The sequence below is a fragment of the Xiphophorus hellerii genome, chromosome 14, assembly GCF_003331165.1.
Source record: "Xiphophorus hellerii strain 12219 chromosome 14, Xiphophorus_hellerii-4.1, whole genome shotgun sequence".
NCBI classification, from domain to species: Eukaryota; Metazoa; Chordata; class Actinopteri; order Cyprinodontiformes; family Poeciliidae; genus Xiphophorus; species Xiphophorus hellerii.
In genome coordinates this window covers 24,448,089-24,474,671 of record NC_045685.1, presented here as the reverse complement: position 1 = coordinate 24,474,671, position 26,583 = coordinate 24,448,089, and the positions used below count along the sequence as shown (strand labels likewise).

Below are 26,583 nucleotides of genomic sequence, written 5' to 3'. Positions count from 1 at the left end.
ACATATATAATACAGAAATATATACAGAAACCAAGTCACCCACTAGACCAGAACCATGCTTCTGGTTTAGTGTATGTCGTAGAGTTTTCTGAGACACCTCTACATCCAATGTATATAATAGTGTATATGTAGATTCAAATCCAGGAAACATTATTGCTGAAGCAAAATTTGTCTGTGACTACACCAGTGCATACAGGAACGGCTAACAGTAATCAGGAAACTAAAACAAAGTACAAGTACAACAAAAGATAAACACACTACAAAAGTTTAAGTCTAAAACTAAAAATGTTCCAGTGCATTGTTCCTTTAAAGCATTACAAATATCACCTATAAAAATACACAGTACATTATTTAAAAGACACTTGAAGATTAAAAGCTCATTTAAAAAACATGAAAAAGTTTCATGAAAGATAAAACTATTTGATACTTAAGGTTCACATTATCCCATTCTTATATGTACAGTTAAACTCTTTTTTTTTTTTTTGAGTGAAACTTTTTCCACAGGCTACATGAGAAAGGCTCCTCACTGGTGAAACATCATGTGACGATTTAAACTAAATTTGCTGCGGAAGCTTTCTTCACAAGTCACACAAGAAAAAGGCTTTCTACCTGTGAGTCGTCATGTGATAAGTTATTTGCCATTTATAGAAAAAAAACTTTTATCAGCTTGTTCATGAGAAATTAAGCTCACCTGTGTGAATTCTCATGTGACAATTTAAATTAGATTTGCTTTTATAGCTTTTTCCGCAATTTACACAAGAAAAGGGCTTTTCACCTGTGTGAATCTTCATGTGACTCTGTAACTCATATTTGCTTCGAAAACTTTTTCCACAAGTCACACATGAGAAAGGCTTCTCACCTGTGTGATTTCTCATGTGACGATTTAAATTAGATTTGCTTCGATAGCTTTTTCCGCAATTTACACAAGAAAAGGGCTTTTCACCTGTGTGAATTCTCATGTGACTCTGTAAATAACACTTCATTCGATAGCTTTTTCCGCAATTTACACAAGAAAAGGGCTTTTCACCTGTGTGAATCTTCATGTGACTCTGTAACTCATATTTGCTTCGAAAACCTTTTCCACAAGTCACACATGAGAAAGGCTTTTTACCTGTGTGATTTCTAATATGTACATTTAATTGGCCTTTACAGATGAAACTTTTTCCACAGGTCCCACAAGAGAAAGGCTTCTCACCTGTGTGACTTCTCATATGTACATTTAATTGGCCTTTACAGATGAAACTTTTTCCACAGGTCCCACAAGAGAAAGGCTTCTCACCTGTGTGACTTCTCATATGAACTTTTAAAGTGTCTTTTTTGGTGAAACTTTTTCCACAAGTCCCACAGGAGAAAGGCTTCTCACCTGTGTGATTTCTCATATGTACATTTAATTGGCCTATACAGATGAAACTTTTTCCACAGGTCCCACAAGAGAAAGGCTTCTCACCTGTGTGACTTCTCATATGTACATTTAATTGGTCTTTACAGATGAAACTCTTTCCACAGGTCCCACAAGAGAAAGGCTTCTCACCTGTGTGAATTCTCATGTGACAATTTAAATTAGATTTCCTTCGATAGCTTTTTCCACAATTTACACAAGAAAAGGGCTTTTCACCTGTGTGAATTCTCATATGACTCTGTAAATCACACTTCATTCGATAGCTTTTTCCGCAATTTACACAAGAAAAGGGCTTTTCACCTGTGTGAATTCTCATGTGACAATTTAAAGGATATTTGCTTCGATAGCTTTTTCCGCAATTTACACAAGTAAAGGGCTTTTCACCTGTGTGAATCTGCATGTGACTCTGTAAATCACACTTCCTTCGATAAGTTTTTCCACAGGTCACACATGAGAAAGGATTTTTACCTGTGTGAATCACCATGTGACTCTGTAAATCACACTTCCTTCGATAACTTTTTCCACAGGTCACACATGAGAAAGGTTTCTCACCTGTGTGAATCATAATGTGCCAATTTAAAGTTCTTTTGGTGCCATAGGTTTTTCCACAGGTCACACATGAGAAAGGCTTCTCACCTGTGTGAATTCTCATGTGACAAATTAAACCAGCCTTTTGTATGTAACTTTTCCCACAGGTTGAACAAGTGAAAGGTTTTTGTCCTGTGTGAGTTATCATGTGTCTCATCAAGTTACTGTTTTGAGAAAAGATTTTATCACAAATTTTACAAGAATATAATTTTTGCCCTGCATGAGCTTTCTTGTGCTGTTTTTGTTTTGAAGTGTCAGTTCTGCCTTTCTGCTCTTTGGTTTTCTCATATTTCTCCTTTTGTTTCTGTTCTTCCTTTCTCTTTTCTCCTGAGTCCTCAGAATTGCTGCCTTCCTGATCCTGGTTCTCATCCTCAGCAGAGCCATGAGAGATGAGTTGGTTCCTCTGTGGTTCTGTTTCATTGTGGATTCTTTGCACATTAAGAGGATTCACCAAAATGTCATCAGTCTCCTGTTTCAGCACAAGATGCTCTTCATCCTGACTGATGCAGAGTTGCTTCTCTTCCTCTTTGAACTCTTGATGTTCTGGTTCTTCTTTACCTGAAGTGGGCTTCCTCTCCTGGTTGCTGAATTCATTGAGAACCTCCTCCTCTTTACACACCCAGCACTGTGGGAGATCTGCACAGAAACACAAAACAAAAGCTTTTAAATGTGAGTAAAAGAAGGAAGTATTGATTTTAACCACTTAAAGCCTTTTCAAGTTATTCAAAGACAAAAATTACAAATTTATAAGTATGAAAATTAACTTAAGCAATTTAGTCCTTCTGACGGGAATGGATATAGAAATCAATACTATGGATCTGCAGGTGAGAAAGCAAGATGGCGACAGCTTAACCTAGTGGCTCCCCAACAAAAATATTCCAAACAGCAGCTTGATTTAATCAAGCTTAATACCATAGAGTCTTAAACGTAGTTCTATACTGAAAACATTTAATACATAGAACAGTTTGTTTTCCAATGCACATTAAAAAATAAATAAGAGTTTCTTGTTTTTATTCCAGCCATCATTTCATAATCTTCTTTATCACTGAAACGACAAAAATTAAAGTTGTAAACAACTTCGAAAAGCCCTTGTACTTCAGCAACGCTCTGGCGAATGTCGCTTCACCATTCCAATCCTACCAATGAGCGAAGCTCTGATCAGGTTTCTGTTGTCGATTCCAATACCAATCACCCATGAGGGCCGATCATTGCCGATCAACCTGGATTGGCTGTTAGCTTTTTTTGCGCTACGTATAAATGCTACTATGTTATCTGGCAAAATGAAAAAATGATCTGGCAATAATGTCACCGGATTTGGACAAAAAACATGGAAAATACTTGCAGCCCAATACAGCAGCTATTAAGTCAAAAAGACAACTGAAAAACCTGCAATCAGCAAAATAACATTTAACAATATGGGCCTCAGTAGCCTAAATTATACATATTTCAAATACATCTCATAACAGTGCCTATATCAAATAATATCAAATAAAAGAAGAAAACATTAATTCAAAGTCAAATGCAGGTTGCATTCAATAAACATCCCTAAGTTGCTAAATCAAAACTTTCTGAGAGCAGGTCCAGCTGATTAATGCTGGTTCTGGTTGGTTGTTTCTGACCAAGCTGAGTAATTCTGCAGAACACAGGAGGAGGCACAGGAGCTTTTTATTCAGAGATTATCTGTCTCATGTTAGGACAGCAAACTTCTTAATACATATGTAAAAAGTAGTTTTTTAAGCTGCAGCTTTAAGCAGACGTTCAATGTGAGAGTTTAATGTCTGGTGGAGGTCGAACGGCGATACGTCTGCGAAATATCAGTAGAGCATAGCGGTGGTTCAACAGCGAGAGCAGAACTCAGCGTCTTCCACTGCTGGTCCAATGATTTTAGTTATTTTTTGTGTTATTTGTTTAGTCTCTGACCGTCATGCTCATCCGGCTGAGTGTTGGTAGTTGTGTGATGCTTTACCTGCTGCCTGATCGCTCTGGATGTCTTTTTTTTCCTGCAGTGAGCCTTGATAACTCACCAAACCCACTCTGTGTTTGATTTTTGCATGTCATATTAAATCGTGTTGATGCATTTTGACATCTTTACATTTTTGCCTTCCTTATTTCAATGTATGTTATTTGTTATTATGGGTTATTGGCCATTGCAATGAGAAATCTATAGGCTATTAGTTTAAAAAAAGAAAGAAAGAAAAAAGTGTATTGGAATACAGTTATGTTAAGAGTTAATAATTAAGTTGTTTGCCTGGTTTTCACTACAGTATGTTTCCAGCAGAAGGAAATGTACTGTGTCAAATGGACTGGGTCTCTCTGACCAGAAGTCAGGAAGGAATTCAGATTTGGAGAGAGATGGAATAGCGATCACTAAACTGCTGTAAACACGTTTCCAGCCAAATGTTGAAAGGTCCCAGCTGTGGACAATTCCAGGAAGCTCTGTTAGCATTTCAGGAAATTACCAGCCAAGAGATATGCGTAAACCAAATAAGGACCTGGACTGGCTGAGGAGGCCGCACACACACACACACCCCCACACACACACACACACACACACACACACACACACACACACACACACCCACACACACACACACACACACACACACACAGATCTGAGTATAAATACTTCCTGCTCTCAGCGAGAGTTGGGCGTTTCTGTGAAAATATTGAGAATATTATTTGAGTAAAGCCCAGAACCCTCCAACGTTGGCCCAAATGAAGCAGACATAAACGCCAGCTTTGGCCGAAAAACAACCGTTTTTACCTCTTTCCCGCCGTGCTCTTGTTTTAACATCCTCCTGTAAATATTCCGTGTTATGCAGCAGCACCCCTCCACTCTGACAGCCGCACCGGACGAGACATCTCCCGTATTCTCAGATCCAAACCATGACACGGCTGACTAAAAGGTGAAGGTGTTTCGTACCTATCCGGTGTAAGATGATCCTCGGTATCCGGCTGAAATCCATCAGTCTGCGCTGATCCTCCATCTCTTCCTCCATCTTAACGTTGATTTCTGTCCACTCTGTGAATGTTTCTCCAGCAGGAGTTACCTGCTCGTTGATAAACTCTCTCTGAGGCGGAACTGAAGACATTTTCACTGAAAACACGGAAATATTTACCTAAAACACTAAACCCGTCCTCTAACAAACTTGTAAGGGAACAGCGGTCCTGACCCAGGACTCGCCCTCCCTCTTCATGTTCATGCTCATATTGAAGGGTTTGAGTTCGCAGAATGTCCCACATTCTCCACATCCGCCCTTCGCCCAGCCCATTTCCGGTCCTATTTCCGTCCTTTTCGAGGCGGACTTGCAGAAATCCATAATTCATTGCTGCATGTGACGTATTCAGTTAAAAAGTAGAATTCATGCAACCTGGGTATCTGGACTGGGCCAATAGCTAACGCTACCATCTGAGCTATGTAACTTTCTGCGTGTTTCACTTTGGCTGCACTGAAGAAACTGTAAACGAGTTTTAGTTCCACCTTGAATTTTCCGCTTTGAGTCTCCTCTGAACAAAACAAAAATAGTATATAGAATAATTACACAGAGATGGATGTTAACATACCTTTTATGTCTATTAATTATGAAGAAACGCAGCATTTATGAGGCGAATATTTCATCAGACTAATAAAATAAAGTTACTCAAAAAATGTGGGTTTGGAGTCAGTTATCAAAGGTATTTTGAGTCTTACAGAAGAAACATGCTGGATACATATGTTGTAAATTTTTGAGTATGATCTTTTTAGTTTGTAAAATAGTCTAAAGTTATATCAGTGTTGGAGTTATTTATTCTTTATTTCTTTATCCATCTGAATTTTGTTTGTTTATTCTTAAATTTCTAGTTTGTGTATTATTTGCAGAGTTTATTTGCAGGTCAATAATTGTTGACCTGCAAATCTTTTGTTTTATTATTTGTTCTTATTTATTTGTTTTCTAAGACAGGAAGTAAGGTGGATCAATCCACTTTCTATAAGTGGTAAAGGACCAGCAGGCATTTGGGTTTGGGGCCTTTGGTTTTTACCAGAGCAACAGAAGTAGACAGGAGAACAAAGGAAAGTTTGAACGTTGTAAATTTTTGCTGAAAAGGAAAATAAAAGCAACCAAGACAATCAACAAGTTTGGACATTAAACTTCTTTTGCCTGCGTGAAGAATCTGGACCCCAGTACCTTATAGTGGCTGATGGAACTTTTATCGGATGTTTGGTTTGACAAACAATCGCCACTACAATCAGGTTATAGTTTTTTAGGTTGAGACTCAGTTGTAAAGTTAAACAGTGAATTATTATATATGTTTCAGAGGAACACAGAGATTTGTTGTTTTGACTTGATAATAATTGATTGTATTGTGATAAAAGGCCCATGCTGCCTTACAATGAGGTGAAAACATGAAAGGTTACTGAAGAGACAAGTAGTGAGAAGAGGAGAGGAAATCACTTTAAAAGCTAATTTATCTCATAATATTTATTACTAACACATTACATGCATTAATAACACATAGATGGATGTGTGAAAGCCTTTATTTCTGTTGAATGATGATTTTTCATTTACAGGTAATGAAAACATGACTTTTAAAATTACAACATAACATCAAACTACTAGATAAACATATATAATACAGAAATGTGGATGTTGTGTATGCTTAATGGCTGGTACTTTCTCTGATATTGTCTGTTTATTTGACGTTTGCACCACAATGTATAGTACCATATCTTCATGCTTTTAGTCTAGTGTATGTCGTAGAGATATCTGAGACACCTCTGTATATAATAGTGTATATGTAGATTAAAATCCAGGAAACATTATTGCTGAAGCAAAATTTGTCTGTGACTACACCAGTGCATACAGGAACAGCTAACAGTAATCATGAAACTCAAACAAAGTACAACAAAAAATAAACACACAAGGACTACAAAAGTTTAAGTCTAAAACTAAAAATGTTCCAATGCATTGTTCCTTTAAAACGTTACAAATACACAGTACATTATTTCAAAAACACTTGAAGATTAAAAGTTGCCTTAAAATAAAATAAAAAAGTTTCATGGAAAGATAAAACTACTTGATACTTGAGGTTCAAATGATGCCGTTCTCATATGAACATTTAAACTTAATTTCTTGAGTGAAACTTTTTCCACAGGTCACACATAAGAAAGGCTCCTCACTTGTGATTCAGCATGTGACGATTCAAACTAAATTTGCTGGAGGTTGGTAGGTAAGTATAAGTAAGTTTCCTCTGGTCCAATTCCTTTTCTGGGCTGGACGAACAGGAGTCTAAAAAGTAATTGCTAACGTAGTTTTCTGGATTCTAAGTTTGTTCTAATCCCTGTTCTGGGTTGTTAGATAAGCATAAGTATTCTCTGGACTTTCTAAGTATGCTCTAAATTTGTAAAAGTAATGAGTACTCCTCAGTTTCTAAGTAATAATAAAAACTTAATGTTCCTGTTCTGAATGAATTTTTGTTCTAATTCATTTTCTGGTTGCAGTAATAGGAGTCCATCTGCATAATAATCTAAAAATTAATCTAAGAAGTATAATATTGGTCTACATAGTGAGTACTGTACAGTTTGTAAAAAAATAAGCTAAAGAGTGACTAATAAACTAGAGTCTCTTGATTCCAAGTTTGTTCTAATTCCTTTTCTGGGTTAAAAGTGAGAACTCCACAGTGTCTAACAGGCAATAATCTAAAAAGTAACTGATAAGTAGGATGAAAAGACAACATTAGGAAGGATATGGCACATATGGCAAGACAAAAAAAAAAAGCTGGCAAAGACATCGAGGTCAGGGAGTGTGCATCTGTAACTATGACGTGTTTGCAGATTAGCCCATGTCTCTCACAGCCTGTTCTCCAAATAAGTGTCTGATAAAGGTGGAATAATCAAGAGCGAATCCTTGAGAGTTCAGCCATAAGATTCCCCGGCTGACTTCAGGAGGGCGAGGAGATGGGAAGGAGACGTTTGTTTACATAAACTCCAAGAGATTGGAGACAGCCGCCAAGGCCACAGGGAGCCAGATTCAGAATAACAAATTCTCTTTATATCAGGCAGATGTAAAATTTCTGTCTATCCTAGAGTCTTTAACCGTTATATCTCTTATAGTTCATCCCAATCAGTGTGGCCGTTCCACTGAACCAAAGCTAGCAACTTCTCCAAGATCGATTCCATCCCGCTAGTGAGTTCTTGAGTCTCAGCTGGGCATCCAGCTTGTGTCTCAGTCCACACCAAGAGTCTGAGTGTTCGCTAGTTTGGCCAAATACGTCACAAATTTGTCGATAAGGTGTTTACAAGCTCAAAACAGCAGAAGTCCTGTTAAGAATAAATCCAGGGTTGAATCCTGCCAGCTGTGTCCCCACAGGATAAGAGGCCTCTCCTGTGCCCAGTCTTTTTGTTGAGAAAATTTGATCTCAATTGCATTGAGAGACCAGTTAATCAGAGCCATAATCTGTAGATTCGGAGGATGCACAAAGGAAGGCTCCAAAAAAGCAACACAAAAACAGAGCAAGCAGGGTGAGGATGGGTAGTGAGAGGAGCAGAGGAAAAAGCGTCCGCCTTCACCGAGAGCTAGAGAGGAAGGAAAAGAGACGTCTTGAAAACAAGAAGCAATTTTATTTAACTCATTTTATTATTGAGCTCATTTGCATTTATTGAGTGATTAATCGATTTATAGTTTATTGTGACAAGGCTAAGTACAATGTGACTGAGAAGTAAAACAAAAAACAGGTTTAAGACAAAAGAGCTTATAGACAAAAATAGGCCTCAGGTCTATGTTGGTCAGACAGTTTAAGACATAGTTACAGGGAATCACTAGCAGCCTGGGCAGCCCTGTTGACTTTAACATGATCTATTTGATGAGTACATCATCCGACCAGATTTTCCATTAGATCCGATACCAAAAAGCATCCAAGGTATTTTGAGCCTAAGACTTCTTATCTGAGTGAGTCTTCATATGATGAGTTAAACTACTTCTATGACTGTAACTTTTTCCACAGGTCCCACATGAGAAAGGCTTCTCACCTGTATGAATCCTCACGTGATTAAGTAAATGCATTTTCCTCCCGAAACTCTTTCCACAGGTCCCACAAGAGAAAGGCTTCTCACCGGTATGAATCCTCATATGATTAAGTAAATACATTTTCAACCGAAAACTTTTTCCACAAGTTCCACATGAGAAAGACTTCTGGTCTGTGTGAATTTTCATATGATGATCTAAAGTTTGCTTTAGGGTGAAACTTTTTCCACATGTCCCACATGAAAAAGGCTTCTCACCTGTGTGAATTCTCATGTGAACATTTAAATGGCCTTTATTAATGAAACTCTTTCCACAGGTTCCACAAGAGAAAGGCTTCTCACCCACATGAATCGTCATATGATTAAGTAAATGCATTTTCAACAGGAAACTTTTTCCACAGGACACACATGAGAAAGGCTTCTCGCCTGTATGAATCTTCATATGATTAACTAAATACATTTTCAACCGAAAACTTTTTCCACAAGTTCCACATGAGAAAGACTTCTGGTCTATGTGAATTTTCATATGATCATTTAAAGTGTGTTTTAGGGTGAAACTATTTCCACATGTCCCACATGAAAAAGGCTTCTCACCTGTGTGAAATTTCATGTGAACATTTAAAGTATCTTTTCGAGAAAAACATTTTCCACAGGCCACACAAGAGAAAGGCTTCTCACCTGAGTGAGTCCTCATGTGAACATTTAAAATATGTTTTCGAGAAAAACTTTTTCCACAGGTTACACAACAGAAAGGCTTCTCATCTGAGTAAGTTCTTACATGATAAATTAAACAAGCCTTTTGTTTTGAAGTGTCAGTTCTGCCTTTCTGCTCTTTGGTTTTCTCATATTTCTCTTTTTGTTTTTGTTCTTCCTTTCTCTCTTTTCCTGGGTCTTCAGAATTGATTCCTTCCTGATTCTGGTTCTCAGCTTCTGCAGAGCCATGAGAGATGAGTTGGTTCCTCTGTGGTTCTGTTTCTTTGAGAACCTCCTCCTCTTTACACACACAACATTGTGGGAGATCTGGACAAAAAGACAAAACAAAAGCCTTTAAATGTCAATCAAACTAGAAATCCTTCACTTTAATCTATTGATGCATCAAAACAGGATTTTCTTGGGTTATTCTAAAATTACAATCTTACAAGAATTAACATTAACTCAACCAATGAGTTTCTTCTGACCAGAATGGAACTAGATGTAGTCAAAATATGATATTATAGACCTTCAGGTGAGCAAACAAGATGGTGATAGCTTAACTTAGTGGCTTAACTTAGTGGCTTCCTGACAAATATTACAAAAAGTTTTCTTCCTCCATGTAGCTACAAGATATACGTCATATTAAAGAGTGACATAAAATGCCTAATGCAAAACACTAACTATTTTTTTTAATCTCAACCATTGATGTCAGACATTGTTTCACTCACACACTCAACATAAACTTTCAAAAGCCTTTACTTTTCTGCGAGTCGCAGCCGAATTGGTAACAATCAATCAATCAAATTTTGTTTGTATAACACATTCCAGCAACAAGGTATTTAAAATTGCTTTACATCATAACAAACACAAAAACACAAAGTCATGCAACATAGAATCAACAATCAAAACATTACATTAAGTAAAGCGCCATCGGTAAATTTGTAATTGATTACCATAATTTCCGGATTATAGGCAGTTTTGGAGGTAATATCGTGTAACAGGTTTGCCAGGCAAGTATTTAACTGTAAGGATATTGTGAAATTAATAAATTGCACAGCTTTGTGTCTGCAGCCCAGTTATGGTTCAAACAAAATAATGTGGCTTCCATCAAGTGAGCAAGGAATTAGTTTGCATGATATCAGAACTGTTTACATTTATTGACATCTTTGCAGAACATGTCAGTCAATATAAGATCGAGAAGATGTAAAATAATCGTCAGTACTCTAACAATGCTGGGTGATGGTAGAAATTCTTACAGTTTATCACTGTCTCCTCTTGAAGTGTGGTATATTTTAGTGATATTTCAATATATTCTTGAATATTCCTTCACATACAAAGAATTATTATTGTTTTGAAGAGATCATAGAGAAAGAGACATTTTCTAATCCGTTTATTTACGTTCGTCGCATTTTGATCAGGAAATGACACAGCCACCTAATTTTTTTACAAACATCTGCGTTGAGGACCCCGTTTGACTGTCACTAGTTAATTCAGGTCTTAATGAGGCTCGTTTTGTTTTTAAATTTCTTTCCCCTCATCACCAGCCTGCAAACTGGTTCCCAGTAGAGAACACAGACTAATACTGTAGATATGGCTCATAATCTGTTGGTGGGATCTGACAGTAATGTAGGAACGTTTATTATTATAATTTTGGTTTGTCAATTTGGATATCACCACCAACTACAACATTGGCTGTTAACTTTATATCATTTAGATGAGATTTTATTGCAGTATAACTTATCGACATTACTTTATATTCCTCTCTACTTGGACACATAAACACCACAAGCAACACCATCAGGTATGTAATTTACATTCTATTAAATATGATGACACCAACCTCATTGTTTAGCGACACTTACTGTGAGTAGTGTCGCTAAAAAAAACAGAAAGTTCAGAAACAGTGAGGTTGCATTGCAGGATCTGAGCCAAAAACACACACTAGGCTACAAGTGTTAAGCAAATCACATTACAGATACTTGAGTCAATTCCAATGTTTTTCTGATCAGTGCTGGTTACAAAAAGCAGAAACCTTCCATTTAGGTTTACATTGTGTCTATTCATGAGATTAAATTAATTTATTCTGGTGAACCTGAATGTGAATGGGATTGTCGTGTTACTCATTGATCTGGTTTTGCTCAAATGCAGTGTTTATGTGGCGCACTGAACGCTGCTCTGTAGAAACTTGTTTTGAAACATAATTTTCACGTGCAGCATTAAACATATTTGCTTCAAATGGGATTTATAATAAAGTTTTGAAGACGGTTTTGTCACACAAGTAGCATTTTTCAACAGGCATCAACACAGCCACCTACAATATAGAAACATGTGCATTCCGCATACGTTTCAACCAGTTAATTTAACCACCAGTTAATCTGTAACACCGGGCTCCTCGTCTCCAACCACAGAGCGCAGCAGAAAACCCGGTGGGGAGAAGCGAGTTGAGGAAACGGAGGTTTAAAACCTGCTGCAGTCTGGGAGCGCTGGACCGCAACACGGTCACTCAAACTGAATGGAACCAGTGAACCTGTGAAACCACTGAACCTTTAACCCGTATCATTAGTAAAAATATAAATTAAAAAAAGTTTTTCGTACCTATCCGGTGTAAGATGATCTTCGGTATCCGAGTAAAATCCAGCAGTCTGCGCCGATCCTCCATCTCTTCCTCCATCTTAAAGTTGATTTCTGTCTGATCCTCCATCTCTTCCTCGAGTTTGATGTTGATTAGTTTAAACTCTGTGAATGTTTCTCCAGCAGGAGTTACCTGCTTGTCCATACGAGGCTGAATTGAAGACATTTTTTACAGCAAATACTCCCGTATTTACCCAGGACACTAAATCTAACAAAGGAAAAGCTAACGCTACAGCGTGGTTTGTGCTTTTCCGCGTGTTTCACTCCGACTGTCCTGATGAAACGAGCTTTTTGTTCCGCTTTTAATGTTCCGCTCTAATTTAAGACTAATACATTTACGCGAAGACCTGCATCTAAATCTTTACATGTAAATGTGAGTTCCCACATTTAAGCAAAAAATAAAAAATAAAAATACATCAGCAAATATTCGATGGGCATCCACCAGGAATCTATGAACATTATACACCAAATATGTGGCAAGTAAGCAGCAATTTACACTCATTCAGTAAATAAGAATATGATTTAAAGACCCGTTTATACCACAATCTTTATGCATTAAAAACACACAGATGGATGTTTGAAAGCTGTTAACAAAATATGATGATTTTCAATTTATAGGAAATGAAAACATGACATTTAAAATTACAACATAACATCAAACTATTATAAAACCCAATTTAACACGGAAATGTGTGTGAGATGCATTATTAATGGTTGTTACTTTGTCTGCAACAATGGTGTTTATTTAGATTCAAATTCTGAAAACATTATTCTCAAAGCTCAATTCATTTGTGCTCAAAATACTGTTATGTATTTTAACATATCTTTTCAATAAACTACATTCTCATAGCAAAGAATAACAAAAATTTGAGAAAATAAAAAGCTCTCTGTGGTTAGTTCTAAATCAAAATCAGACCAGATCTCATTTATTTCTTTTTAGATTATTTTTCAAACATCACAGAGTTCTAGCTACATAAAAAAAAGAACATTTCACTGCTTTAATATGTGAAGTATTTTACATCAAGTCACACATGGAATCTTCAAAAATGTAAAAGCTAAACTCATTTATTCAACATTGCACAGAATATCAAGAAAACTGAAACCCACAGAAATGAATCCTGCCAGAATGTGAGCCCGTCTTTAACTCCAGTATTTAATGGGATACTGTTGGGGATCTTCAGTACAATTAGGCCTGTTGCAGTAACAAATTTTGCTGGCCGGTTAATTGTCCCAAACTTTGTCATCCAGGGTCTTTGGTAGGAAGAGAGAGACACAATGAAAACAAACAAACAATTTTATTTCCCTCATTTTATTATCGAGCTCATTTACATTTATTGAATAATTAGTTGATTTATTGTTTATCGTGACAAGGCTAAATACAATGTGGTTCAGAAGTAAAACAAAAAACTGGTTTAAGTCAAAAAAGCTTATAGATGAAAATAGACCTCAGGTCTATCTTGGCCAGACAGTTGAAGACGTAGTTACAGGGAATCACTAGAGGCCTGCAAAGCCCTGTTGACTTTAACATGATCTATTTGGTGTGTACATCATCCGACCAGATTTTTCATTGGATCTGATGCCAAAATGGATCTGAGGTGTTTGGGGCTCAAGACTTCTAGTCTGAGTGAGTCTTCATGTGATGAGTTAAACTACTTCTATGATTGTAACTTTTTCCACAGGTCCCACATGTGAAAGGCTTCTCACCTGTATGGGTCCTCAGGTGATTAAGTAAAGTTGTTTTCCTCCCAAAACTCTTCCCACAGGTCCCACATGAAAAAGGCCTCTCACCTGTGTGAATTTTCATATGACGATCCAAAGTTTGTTTTAGGATGAAACTCTTTCCACAGGTCCCACATGAAAAAGGCCTTTCACCTGTGTGAGTCATCATGTGATCAAGTAATTGCCTTTCCCTCGAGAAACTTTTCCCACAGGTCCCACATGAAAAAGGCCTCTCACCCGCATGAATAGTCATGTGATTAAGTAATTGCCTTTCCTTCAAGAAACTTTTTCCACAGGTCCCACATGAGAAAGGCTTCTCACCCATATGAATTCTCATATGACCAAGTAAATGCATTTTCCTCCGGAAACTCTTTCCACAGTTCCCACATGAGAAAGGCTTCTCACCTGTGTGAATTTTCATATGAATATTTAAATTGCCTTTTAGGGTGAAACTCTTTCCACAGGTCCCACATGAAAAAAGCTTCTCACCTGTGTGAATCCTCATGTGGTCAAGCAATCTTATTTTCTTTTGGAAACTCTTTCCACAGGTACCACAAGAGAAAAGCTTCTCACCTGTGTGTATTTTCATATGATCATTTAAAGTTCCTTTTAGGGTGAAATTTTTTCCACACATCTCACATGAAAAAGGTTTCTCATCTGAGTAACTTCTTACATGATAAATTACACCAGTCTTTTGTTTTGAAATGTCAGTTCTGCCTTTCTGCTCTTTGGTTTTCTCATATTTCTCCTTTTGTTTCTGTTCTTCCTTTCTCTCTTTTCCTGGGTCTTCAGAATTGATTCCTTCCTGATCCTGGTTCTCAGTTTCTGCAGAGCCATGAGAGATGAGTTGGTTCCTCTGTGGTTCTGTTTCATTGAGAACCTCCTCCTCTTTGCACACATAACATTGTGGGAGATCTGGACAAAAAGACAAAACAAAAGCCTTTAAACGTCAATCAAAAAAGGAATCCTTCACTTGTTTTCTTCCTCCATGTAGCTACAAGATATTTATCACATTAAAGAGTGACATAAAATGCCTAAAGCAAAACAGTAAGGTGTTTTATAATCTCAACCATTGATATTGTCAGACATTGCTCCACTCACACACTCAACATAAACTTTCAAAAGCACGACTAAATCTCAGCCTTTACTTTCTTGCGAGTCGCAGCCAAATTAGTAACAATCAATCAATCAATCAAATTTTGTTTGTGCAGCATATTTCAGCAACAAGGCAAAACATTACATTAAATCAAGTGCCACATTAAATTCGTAATTGATCACCGTATTTTCCGGACTATAGAGCACACTTTACTATAAGCCGCACCCACAAAGTTTTTTATAAAAACTGGAAGCGGACATATATGAGCCGCACTGGGCTATAAGCAGCTGGTATCACCACCGTTCTCGCTTTTCCAATCTGCTATTAAGGACGCAGCCCTTCGTCTCCAATCATGGATTTGTTCACGCCGAGCTTACCTGCAGCGGCTATCGATCGAAGTTATAGGCTATCGATCTGTACTGACAGATCGATAGCCTTTAACTTAAAAGCTGGGGGTATGAGTTTGAAAACATTTCTCACTCGTTTCTCAAATCAGCACTTTCTTCTTTGATTTCCAATTTTGACTTCCAATGATTCACTTCCCGCTAAAGAGCCCCCTGGTGGTTGAAGAAAAATCCACAGAAAAGCTCCGGGCTATCCACCTTATTCCCAGCCCCCATCAGGCTTTGCGTAATTTATGGGCGTGACTTCCGCCGCAAACAGGAACCTCCATTTGTTTACATGTTAGCAACTTGCTAACCGGATTTCCACAGAGGTTTTAGGGTATGAAATATGTGGGAACTCCTGGTATCACAGCTTAAATGTGGCAACATTGTTCTACCGCTACCTGCAGCTGTTGAGTGGAGGGATGGAGACTTGAAGAAATGGCTGCAAATAACCCGCACTAGCATAGTTAGCTACTTCACTGACTCAGCTGCTGAGGATTTTCTTCTGTTGCGTTTTGTCCTTTTGTCACAAGGAAATTATGACACATAAAACATGTTGGGTTTTCTGTTCAAGTTTAGAATTATTAGCCAAATTCTTTTTGGTTCCTTATCTGTCAGTAGATGATGAAAACTACCTCTTATCACAGATACTCTGCCTTTTTGTTTTGGGAACTCGTTCAAGACACATTGCTGCTGCAGCCACTAACTAAGCTTGGTCAGATTATTAGAGTACAGCTACGAACAGCCAGAGATGGCATAGATACTTTGAAAAAATAATTTTAATCGGATTACTGATTACTCCTTGAAAAATTAACTTTCTAGTTAATTTCAGCAGCTGCTAACAACAACGCTCCGCCTCCTGTTAAACTTACATTGAGCTTTGCTAATACTTAATTGCAAGTTATTTTATAATGATTACATCAACAATGTATCTCTACTTATAAGGTTGAACTGAAGGGGAGATTGTTTAATGGATACAATAGTACAAAGAAAAACTTTAATAATTTGTGCGTGTTTCAGTTTTGTCTGGAAAACTATAAATAGGATTTTAGACCTTTGAACCTGTGAAGCCGCCATGTGCTAAAACAGTAGCAACTAAACAATACAAACATGTTTCCACCTCATATCCAGCGATGCAGGTGGTTGTATCAACTTTCCAAGACCTCTCAGGTCTTCTGGTTCTGATCAGCTCTGCATCCAGAACCAGAACCAAACATGGAGAAGCAGCATTCAGAGCTCTTTGAGTTCAGACCTGTCTCCAATTCCCTTTAACCTGCATCATCAGTTTAAAACATTAAGGGTTGTTTCGTACCTATCCGGTGTAAGATGATCTTCGGTATCCGAGTAAAATCCGGCAGTCTGCGCTGATCCTCCATCTCTTCCTCCATCTTTACGTTGATTTCTGTCTGATCCTCCATCTCTTCCTCCATCTTTACGTTGATTTCTGTCTGATCCTCCATCTCTTCCTCGGACTTAACGTTGATTTCTGTCTGAACCTCCATCTCTTCCTCGATCTTGACTTTAATTACTTTAAACTCTGTGAATGTTTCTTCCGCAGGAGTTACCTGCTCGTTCATAAGGGGCTGAATTGAAGACATTTTTTTTGTTTACAGCAAATACTCATTTACCTAAGACACTAAATCTAACAAAGGACAAGCTAACGCTACAGAATAGTCTGTGCTTTGCCGCGTGTTACACTTTGACTGTACTGAAGAAACTGTAAACGAGCTTTTTGTTCCGCTTTTAATGTTCCGCTTTAAGTCCCCTCTTAGCGTACAATTATATTAAATAAATTTGAATGTTATTGAAAGATTCATTTATTTTACTTAATTCATCCAAGTGAAACACAGTACATAGAATAATTACATAAACAGATGGATGTTTCCAAACCTTTTATTTCTGTTAACTATGGGAAAACGCAGCATTTTATGATTAGAATATTACACTATACTGATTAATAAAAAATCAGTTTGGAGCCCACACTCCAAGAAAAGTGAGCTTGGAGTTAGTTATCCAAAGATACTTCTAATCTTACAAAATCACCATATTGGAACGTATATTGTAATTTTTTGCGCATGATCTTTTTAGTCTAATGTTATATCTGGTTGCAGTTTTGCAAGTTGTGATTCAGTACTAAAGTTAAACAGTGAACAACATATATTTCAGAGGAACACAGAGATTTATTAATTTGACTTGAAAAGATTCAGAATAACTGACTGTCTTGTGAAAAAAGGTTCATGTTGTCATAGAAAGAAGTGAAAACATGAAAGGTCACTGAAGAGACAAGATGTGAGAAGAGAGGAGATCACATTAATTAGAGCCTTCAAAAAAGTATTCTGGTTATTTTGAATGATTCTTGGCCTGTTTTTTAATATCTGATATATTTTCATTCATATATTCAGCTATGTAGATACCAAACACACGATTTACTAGTTTATAAACGGTTAATTTAATAATACTGATATTTCAAGAGTGATTAGTGAATCGTAATGTAGTTATTGGTCCAGCTAGTGAAACTAAAATTAAACACTGTCATAATTTTATTGATTTTGATGTGGAAAACTGATTGATTTGAAAATATCTGATAAAGTGATTGGTCAGAGGAAAAGATAATTTAAGACAGTTAATACATTTACATGAAGACCTGCATATAAATGTAGGCCTTCATTTACATGTAAATATGAATTCCCACATTCAAGCAAACAAAAAAAAAGAAAGAAAAAACCCCCAGCAAATATCTGATGGGTATCCACCAGGAATCTATGAACATTATGCACCAAAGATGTGGCAAGTACGCAGCGATTTACAGACTCATTCAATAAATTATATAATTACCTAAAAGCCCTTTTAGCTCATAATCTTTATAACCAAGTCTAACTCATTATATGCATTAAAAACACACACAGCCTTTATTTCTGTTGAATACAATGATTTTCCATTTACAAGTAATGAAAACATGACATTTAAAATTACAACATAACATCAAATTAATTTAAAAAACATATAAAATAAAGAAATGTGAGTGAGATGCATGGTTAACAGTTGTTACTTTGTCTGTAACAATGTATATCAAATGCTGAAAACATTATACTCAAAGAACAATTCATTTGTTACTCCACCACTTCATACTGTAACAGCTAACATGTATCCACTAACCAAAATATATATATATATATATATAAAATAATAATATGTACGACAAATGATAATGACAAATGTTATCCACTCCCTTCCCAGCTAATAAAATACAAGCCTTAACTGAAGGTTTTCAGATCGAACGGTGAGGTGCTTGTAGAAGCAGTTTGCTGTGTCTTCTCCTTTTGCTAAAGCTTGGTTGAAAACTAAAAAACGTTGTCTGTGGTTCTTTTGTATGTAGGTTAAGAAAATACCTATCAAGGTGTTTTAGTTTAACTAGAGTAGATAAAAGATACTGAAGGTAGCAAATGAATAGGTGGAATTGTTCTTTAGCCATTTCCTGAACAGGAAGCTGCAATCGGAAACCAACTTCAGCTTCATGTCTCTTAGCATAATATCCTCAACTGGAACATCTCTAGACTGTAGGAAACATTGTAAATCATCCTCCACGTCTCTCATTTAAACTAAACCACCACTACCAGCTTTGCAGAAGCATAAACAGCCTTTTCACCCAAAAGAGAAATGCATGATTTTTCAAAACGTTTCTTGGGATCTTGAGAAAGTAAGTCGGGATTGTTTTTTTTCTCCATGTCCCCTTATGGACTGCATAATACAAACACAAGAACTCCACATATTTAAGTATAAATCTAATGTTCCTTTAATACTCTATAAATATCACTTGTAAAATAAATCTACAAACTATGTACATAATACTTTCTTTAAAGACACTTCCTCACTTAAAATAAACATTTTAAAAAAGGTAAATGGAAAGATAAAACTACTTGACTTTTGAGGTTCACATTATGCTATTCTCATATGAAGAAACTTAATTTTTTGGATGAAACTTTTTCCACAGGTTACAAATGAAAAAGGCCTCTTATGTCTGAGGATCCTTTCTCATTCATCACATATGTGACAATTTAAATTTGATTTGGTTGTGAAGCTTTTTCCACAGGTCGCACATGTGAAAGGCTTCTCATATGTTTGACATTTAATGTGTGGATCACAACAACCTTTTAGAAGGACACATTTTACACAAGTCTCACAAGAAAGGCTACTCGCCAGTGTGAATATTCGTGTGACGATTTAAATGAGTTCTACTTCGGAATCTTTTTCCACAAGTCCCACAGAAAAAAGGCTTTTCCCTTGAGTGAGTCATCATGTGATAAGTTAAACCAGCTCTGTAAGTAAAACGTCTTCCACAAGTCACACAAGAAAATGGCTTTTCACCTGTGTGAATCTTCATGTGACTAGTTAAGCCACTGCTACAAGCAAAGCTTTTTCCACAAGTGACACATTTGAAACAATTCTCACCTGTGTGAAGTTTAATATGTTGATCTAAACGATCTTTTACAGGGAATCTTTTTCCACATGTCGCACACGAGAAAGGCTTCTCACCTGTGTGAATTCTCATGTGACGATTTAAAGTAGATTTGCATGTGAAACACGTTCCACAGTTCACACACCAGAAAGGCTTCTCTCCTGTGTGAGTCCTCATGTGATAAGTTAAATTATTTCTATGGGCAAAACGTTTTCCACAGGTCACACACGAGAAAGGCTTCTCACCTGTGTGAATTCTCATGTGAAGCAGTAACTGAAATTTTGTTAGGAAACATTTTCCACAGGTCCCACATGAGAAAGGCTTCTCACCTGTGTGAGTCATCATGTGATAAGTTAAAGAAGCTCTTCTGGCAAAACCTTTTCCACATATCTTACACGAGAAAGGCTTCTCTCCTGTGTGAGTCCTTATATGAATAAGTAATTGTGATTTCGTCCTGAAACGCTTTTTACAGGTCTCACACAAGAAAGACTTTACATATTTGTGAGTCTTCGTGTGAGAAGCTAAAAGAATTTTAGAGAAGAATTTCTTCCCACAGCTCGTACATGAGAAACGACTATCACTCGTGTGACTCCGCATATGACGATTGAACTGAGATTTGAATTGAAAGCTTTTTCCACAAGTCCCACAAGCAAAACATTTTTCACCACTGTGAGTCTTTATGTGGTAAGTTAGACCAATTTTATTAGAAAAGCTTTTTTCACAGCTTGTACATGAGAAAGGCTTCTCACCTGTGTGAGTCCTCATGTGATGAAGTAAATAAGATTTTCTTGTGAATTTCTTTTTACAGGTTACACACGAGAAAGGCTTCTCATTTGTATGAATCATACTGTGACGAGTTAAAGAGGATTTGAATCCGAAACACTTCCCACAGTTCACACAGCAGAAAGGCTTCTCTCCCGTGTGAGTCCTCATGTGATAAGTTAAAGTAGCTCTTCTGGCAAAACCTTTTCCACATGTCATACATGAGAAAGGCTTCTCTCCTGTGTGAGTCCTCATATGAATAAGTAATAGTGATTTCGTCCTGAAACATTTTTCACAGGTCTCACACAAGAAAGGCTTTTCACAATTGTGAGTCTTCATGTGAGAAGCTAAAAGAATTTTAGAGAAGAATTTCATTCCACAGATTGTACATGAGAAAGGCTTCTCACCTGTGTGAGTCCTCATGTGACGAAGTAAATAAGATTTTCTTGTGAATTTCTTTTTACAGGTTACACACGAGAAAGGCTTCTCATTTGTATGAATCATACTGTGACGAGTTAAAGAGGATTTGGCTCCGAAACACTTCCCACAGTTCACACAGCAGAAAGGCTTCTCTCCTGTGTGAGTCCTCATGTGATTAGTTAAGGTAGCTCTAGTGGATAAACCTTTTCCACAGGTCCCACATGAGAAAGGCCTCTCTCCTGTGTGAGTTCCCATGTGATAAGTTAAATTAGGTCTTATTGCAAAACTTTTTCCACAGATCACACATGAAAAAGGCTTCTCACCTGTGTGAATCATCATGTGACGAGCTAAATGTCTTTTGCTTTGGAAATCTCTTCCACAGCTAACACATGAGAAAGGTTTCTCTCCTGTGTGAATCATCATGTGAAGAAGTAACTCAAATTTTGTTCGGAAACTTTTTCCACAGGTCTCACATGAGAAAGGCTTCTCACCTGCGTGAATCATCATGTGACGAGTTAAATGTGTTTCGCATCGGAAACTTCTTCCACAGCCACCACATAAGAAAGGTTTCTCGCCCGTGTGAATTCTCATATGCAAGTTTAAAGCTGATTTCTTACTGAAACTTCTCCCACAATTAACGCATGATATCCATTTAGCTGTGTGAGTTCTAATGTGAACATTGAAAGAATTTTTTATATAAAAACTTTTTCCACAGGTTGTACACGAGTAAGGCTTCTCACCTGAATGAAGTCTCATGTGAGTCTTTAAAGCTTTTTCTTGACGGAATTCTTTTCCGCAAGTAACACATGTGAACGGTTTTTCATCTGTGTGAATTCTCATGTGATCAATTAAACTAGCCTTGGAACTTAAACTTCTTCCACAGGTATAACATGTGAAAGGCTTCTCACCTGTATGAGTTCTCATGTGTTTAGTTAAGTAACTTTTTTGAGAGAATGTTTTATCACAAACTTTACAAGAATATAATTTTTGGTCTGGGTGAGCTTTCTTCTGGCTTTTTTGTTTTGAACTGTCAGTTTTAATTTTCCACTCTTTGGTTTTCTGACATCTCTTATTTTGTTTCTGTTCTTCCGTTGAGATGAGTTGGTTCGTCTGTGGTTCTGTTTCATTGAGGATTTTTTGCACATTAGAAGGATCCACCAAAATGTCATCAGTCTCCGGTTTTAGCACAAGCTGCTCTTCATCCTGACTGATGCAGAGTTTCTTCTCCCTTTCTTTGGACTGTTGATATTCTACTTCATTTTGCATCTGATTTTTCTGCAGACGTTCTCGATCTGCGAATGAAAAAACAAAAGCTTTTAAAGGTGAACAAAATAATGAAGCTTTGTTTTAATCACTTGAAGCCTTTTCTTGGTTTATTCTCAAATTACAAACTTATAAATCGAAAAATTTACTTAACCAGTGTAGTCCTTCCGATGGGAAGGTATCTAGAAATTAGTCAAAACATACTTTGGATCTCCAGCTGAGAAAGCAAGATGCCGATAGCTTAACTTTTTATGAACTAATTTTCAAATGTCCGACTGGATATTTTTGCGTGTTTTTATTGTAAGTAGTTCTTTAAAAGTCCTGTGAGTAAATATATTTTCCCATTTATCCATAAGAACTGGAACTTTCATTATCCAGCAAGTTATTTTTACATTTTACTGACTATTAAAAGAGTGCCCCTCAGATTAATTTCACTCCCTGCTACGGTAGATGTGAAATTACCGTAACAACTCAATATTGGCCCGTTGGAATTTTTCAGATAGCGCAAAGTGTGGTGGAATTACGGTACTGCAAATTTGGCTGTGTCGTTGGCGCTATGTTCATTCTGGAAGGGTTAACCTAGTGGTACCCCAACAAAAATAGTCCAAACAGCAGCTTGATTTAATCTTGTTGTAGAGTCTTACTCATAGGTCAACACTGAAAGCATTTAATGCACAAAACAGTTTGTTTTCTACTGCATATTAAAAAAATAAAATAAAAATAAATACAATGAGAGTTTTAAATCCTGTTGATGGTTTTGGTAGGCTTCATGTCTTTATTTCAATTGCATAAACAGCTGTTCTTCATTACTGAAACAATAAAAATTAAAGTTGTAAGCCCCTGCACTTCAGCAACTCTCTGGCACTGCAAACTCATCGCCGCGTCGCCATTTGAATCCTACTGATCAATATTGCATATTGCCACTGAGCAGTGCATTGACAAAGACTTTATATTACATTCACTCAGGAGACACAACGGTGTAAATTATTCTAGGGAGAGCACTTTATTCAAATTTCAATGTAATCCTAATGAGCTGATTGGTGATGACTAAGATCATTCATATGCAGTCTGGAGAAAGTTTTCTTCGGGATCTGAAGCAGACCAATCATAGCAGGTGTTGAGAATAAATAAGTCTGTGTTTTCTTCTATCTGTTTAGCTATTTGCATACATGCACTCATATAGGGCACATGCACGCAAAGCTAAAGTTAAAGGAAATGACACACTAGGGAATGCCCTCTTTGGGGCTAACACAGAAAACTACAAACTATTGCTTGGGGCCATTTTGCTCTGCTAGCCCATAAGGATAGCATGAACAATGGACCAGCTGTGTTTTGGTATTAATAAATGGAATTCATGAATTTAACTCGCTGACTCTTCTTCAGCCTCATACATCAAGAACCTAATAGAGAAAGGATAATTCTCCTTCACAGGTTTCGTGCCTCTGTGACTTTGTTCTTAGGAGTCATAAACATTTGTTTTTTTCTTTTCATGTAGTTAGAGTTTAAAGTTTGAGGCCCCCACTCCTTTATCATGCACGAAAAGTTAGAATTTTAATAACTTTAGATTTGTCGTGCCTTATGAGTAAACTCACCAAATTTCAAGCTGATCGATTAAAACCTCTAGGAGCATTCAATCAAATGCAAAGGCTAAATCACAATTCAATCCAAGATGGCCGACTTTCTGTGTGTTGTGGAGAATGTGTGCAAAAAACTTACTGGTACTTAGTACGATTTACAAGTGTACCAAATTTCATACCTCTATGATAAGAAGCTTAACGAGGAGGGCGGTTTAAGAACTGCTGGGGGCGCTGTTGAGTTATTTTTATTGAGGTTGCAAAACACTTGAAATATTTCAATTTTTTCTTTGTTTTTGTCTAAATTAAGGTGATTTTTATTTATTTGTTTATTTATTTATTTATTTGCCAGATCATACTAGCAGATACACCTTTAACAACAAATTAATAGCCAGTCCAGTGATTGGTCAGCAAAGACCGGGTCCCATGGCTGACCGGTATTGGCAGCAAAAAACCTGATTGGAGCATGCTTACTAATTAATTATAAAACATGATAGGAATATTTTCTCCTAACACACGCACTCACACACACACACACACACACACACACATGCACACCCCCACACGCAAACACACACAGACTTCTCCAAATATGCTGTCCTCTGCCTTCAACGGTCTGAAAACCTCAACTTCCTCGATGCCCCGTTGCTATGGAGACTCACTAGTCTGAGGAACCTGAACTTCCCCTTTTTGTGATTTTACAATCTCCTGTCCATTTTACTTCTCATTGATTGTATGTGTATATTCAGTCATTAAGTTAGTCTACATTTTTAAAATGGTTAAGGTTAAAATCTTCTGAACTTTTATAAACAACATTAAATCATCAACAAACCGACACAATTAACAGAGAAACTCTATACTTACACAAATAGAGAAGAAAAACTATGAACCATAACTTAAAATAGAAATTATCTAAATAATAAATGTACATCTTAGAAATCTGATGTATGAGTTTAGGTACCATTCCATGAACCTCAGAATAAATTTATTATGGCCTTAATAAACCCACAGTTCATCGTTACAGGGTAACATTCACAGCTTTGGCGACACTGGTACAGTTATCTGCATAATTCATGTAATTTTTAGGGGTGCAAGATAAATATTGGCCGATTATTATGGGTTTGATAACAAGAAATTATGACTCCATTCTTACTGGTCCAATAAGACAGACTGATCTTTGTCCTTATAAGCTGTATTCAAAGGAGAGCAGCGTTCGAAGACCGTTGAATTAGTCAGAGAATTTAAGTTGCACACAGTTATTTCCAGTTATTTCCCCACATCCGACTTACACACACTCATGCACCCCCCCCCCCCCCCCACCCACACACACACACACACACACACACTCACACACAAACAAGTGTGAGATGAAGAACAAAAGGAGGATCTCGGCCTCTGTCAGTAGAGAAGCAGGAAAGAAACATGTCAGCATGTGAAGATACACTCATGCCAAACTGCAACCTCAGGGTGAATCTGTTTCCTGCACCAGAGTTAAATTTTTAATATTCAAACAAAAGATGTCACATATTTTACCGGCTGAAATACATTTTTTTAAATTTGTATTCATTTAGAATGCCTTATCAACTTTAGAGACCTTGTTTTGTTTTTTTACATCTAAAATGAATAGATTTTTATTTGATATTGTTCATATATTTTTGCAAATGTCGGCTTAATAGTTTTTCATTTCAAAATTGTATATATTTTAAGGTTTGCTGTTTGTGATCTTGTTTAGAATATTGATGTCGACGCTTTACATTTTTGCTAACTAGTTATCAGCGTTTTGACTGAGAAAACTAAGATCATCAATTAAAAAAAGTTATAGTGCACCCTGTGTCTGAGATAATGTTTTTATAAGGATAATTAAATATATAATTAAATACACATAGTTAAACACAAACTCTAACCAGTACTTCCTTAAACTGGCTGGGTAGGCATAAGGGCGTTACAGATCACAAACTGTTATTGTCATTTTATATGATGAATAATAGTTCAGGTCGCAGTTGATCATTTTTAAGCATTTAATATTTACAGCTGTTGCGGATTTGCTATTACAGAGTCTTTTAGTTTGGTGTAAAAGCTCCAATTATTTTTAGCCAATCTCCAACTCTCTTTATTACATCTACAGCTTTACTCAACCTGTATCATCAGTAAAACATGAAGGTGTTTCGTACCTATCCGGTGTAAGATGATCCTCGGTATCCGGGTAAAATCCATCAGTCTGCGCTGATCCTCCATCTCTTCCTCCATCTTAACGTTGATTTCTTTCAGCTCTGTGAATGTTTCTCCAGCAGGAGTTACCTGCTCGTTGATAAACTCTCTCTGAGGCGGAACTGAAGACATTTTTTTACAGCAAATATTCACATATTTACCTAAAATACTAAATCTGCGCGCAGCCTTCTAACAAAGCTAAGGCTACCTCGTGCTCTGTGTCTTTCTGTGTGTTCCGCTTTGGCTGTACTGAAAAAACTGTAAACGAGTTTCAGTTCTGCTTTTAATGTTCTGCTCTAAGACCACTTTTTATATACAACTATATTAAATAAATTACAAAGGTTAATTTATTTCAGTAACTCAATTCACCTGAGTGAAACACTTTATA

At 36.9% G+C, this 26,583-nt stretch overlaps 5 protein-coding genes across 13 annotated transcripts in view; 1 reads left to right on the top strand and 4 right to left on the bottom strand.

The window, feature by feature from the left end:
- LOC116733103 (immunoglobulin superfamily member 3-like) overlaps positions 1-26,583 on the bottom strand; it is a 919,724-nt gene that overhangs the window by 274,294 nt on the left and 618,847 nt on the right. The gene's annotated exons all lie outside the window — the stretch shown is intronic.
- Positions 1-26,583, top strand: part of LOC116733131 (butyrophilin-like protein 8) — a 766,651-nt gene that overhangs the window by 285,265 nt on the left and 454,803 nt on the right. The window lies entirely within an intron of this gene.
- On the bottom strand, positions 451-26,204 carry LOC116733101 (gastrula zinc finger protein XlCGF57.1-like). Its single transcript, XM_032583809.1, has 2 exons — positions 26,159-26,204; positions 451-2,623 (listed from the first exon to the last, which is right to left on the bottom strand). The coding sequence occupies exons 1-2, from the start codon at positions 26,199-26,201 to the stop codon at positions 672-674; spliced, it is 1,995 nt and encodes a 664-aa protein (XP_032439700.1). The 5' UTR covers positions 26,202-26,204; the 3' UTR covers positions 451-671.
- Positions 6,486-12,477, bottom strand: LOC116733064 (gastrula zinc finger protein XlCGF8.2DB-like). The gene is made up of 3 exons (XM_032583754.1): positions 12,276-12,477; positions 11,543-11,556; positions 6,486-9,717 (listed from the first exon to the last, which is right to left on the bottom strand). The coding sequence occupies exons 1-3, from the start codon at positions 12,475-12,477 to the stop codon at positions 8,896-8,898; spliced, it is 1,038 nt and encodes a 345-aa protein (XP_032439645.1). The 3' UTR covers positions 6,486-8,895.
- Positions 12,905-17,229, bottom strand: LOC116733116 (oocyte zinc finger protein XlCOF6.1-like). Its single transcript, XM_032583848.1, has 2 exons — positions 16,825-17,229; positions 12,905-14,945 (listed from the first exon to the last, which is right to left on the bottom strand). Exons 1-2 carry the CDS (start codon positions 17,108-17,110, stop codon positions 13,927-13,929), a joined length of 1,305 nt encoding a protein of 434 aa, XP_032439739.1. The 5' UTR covers positions 17,111-17,229; the 3' UTR covers positions 12,905-13,926.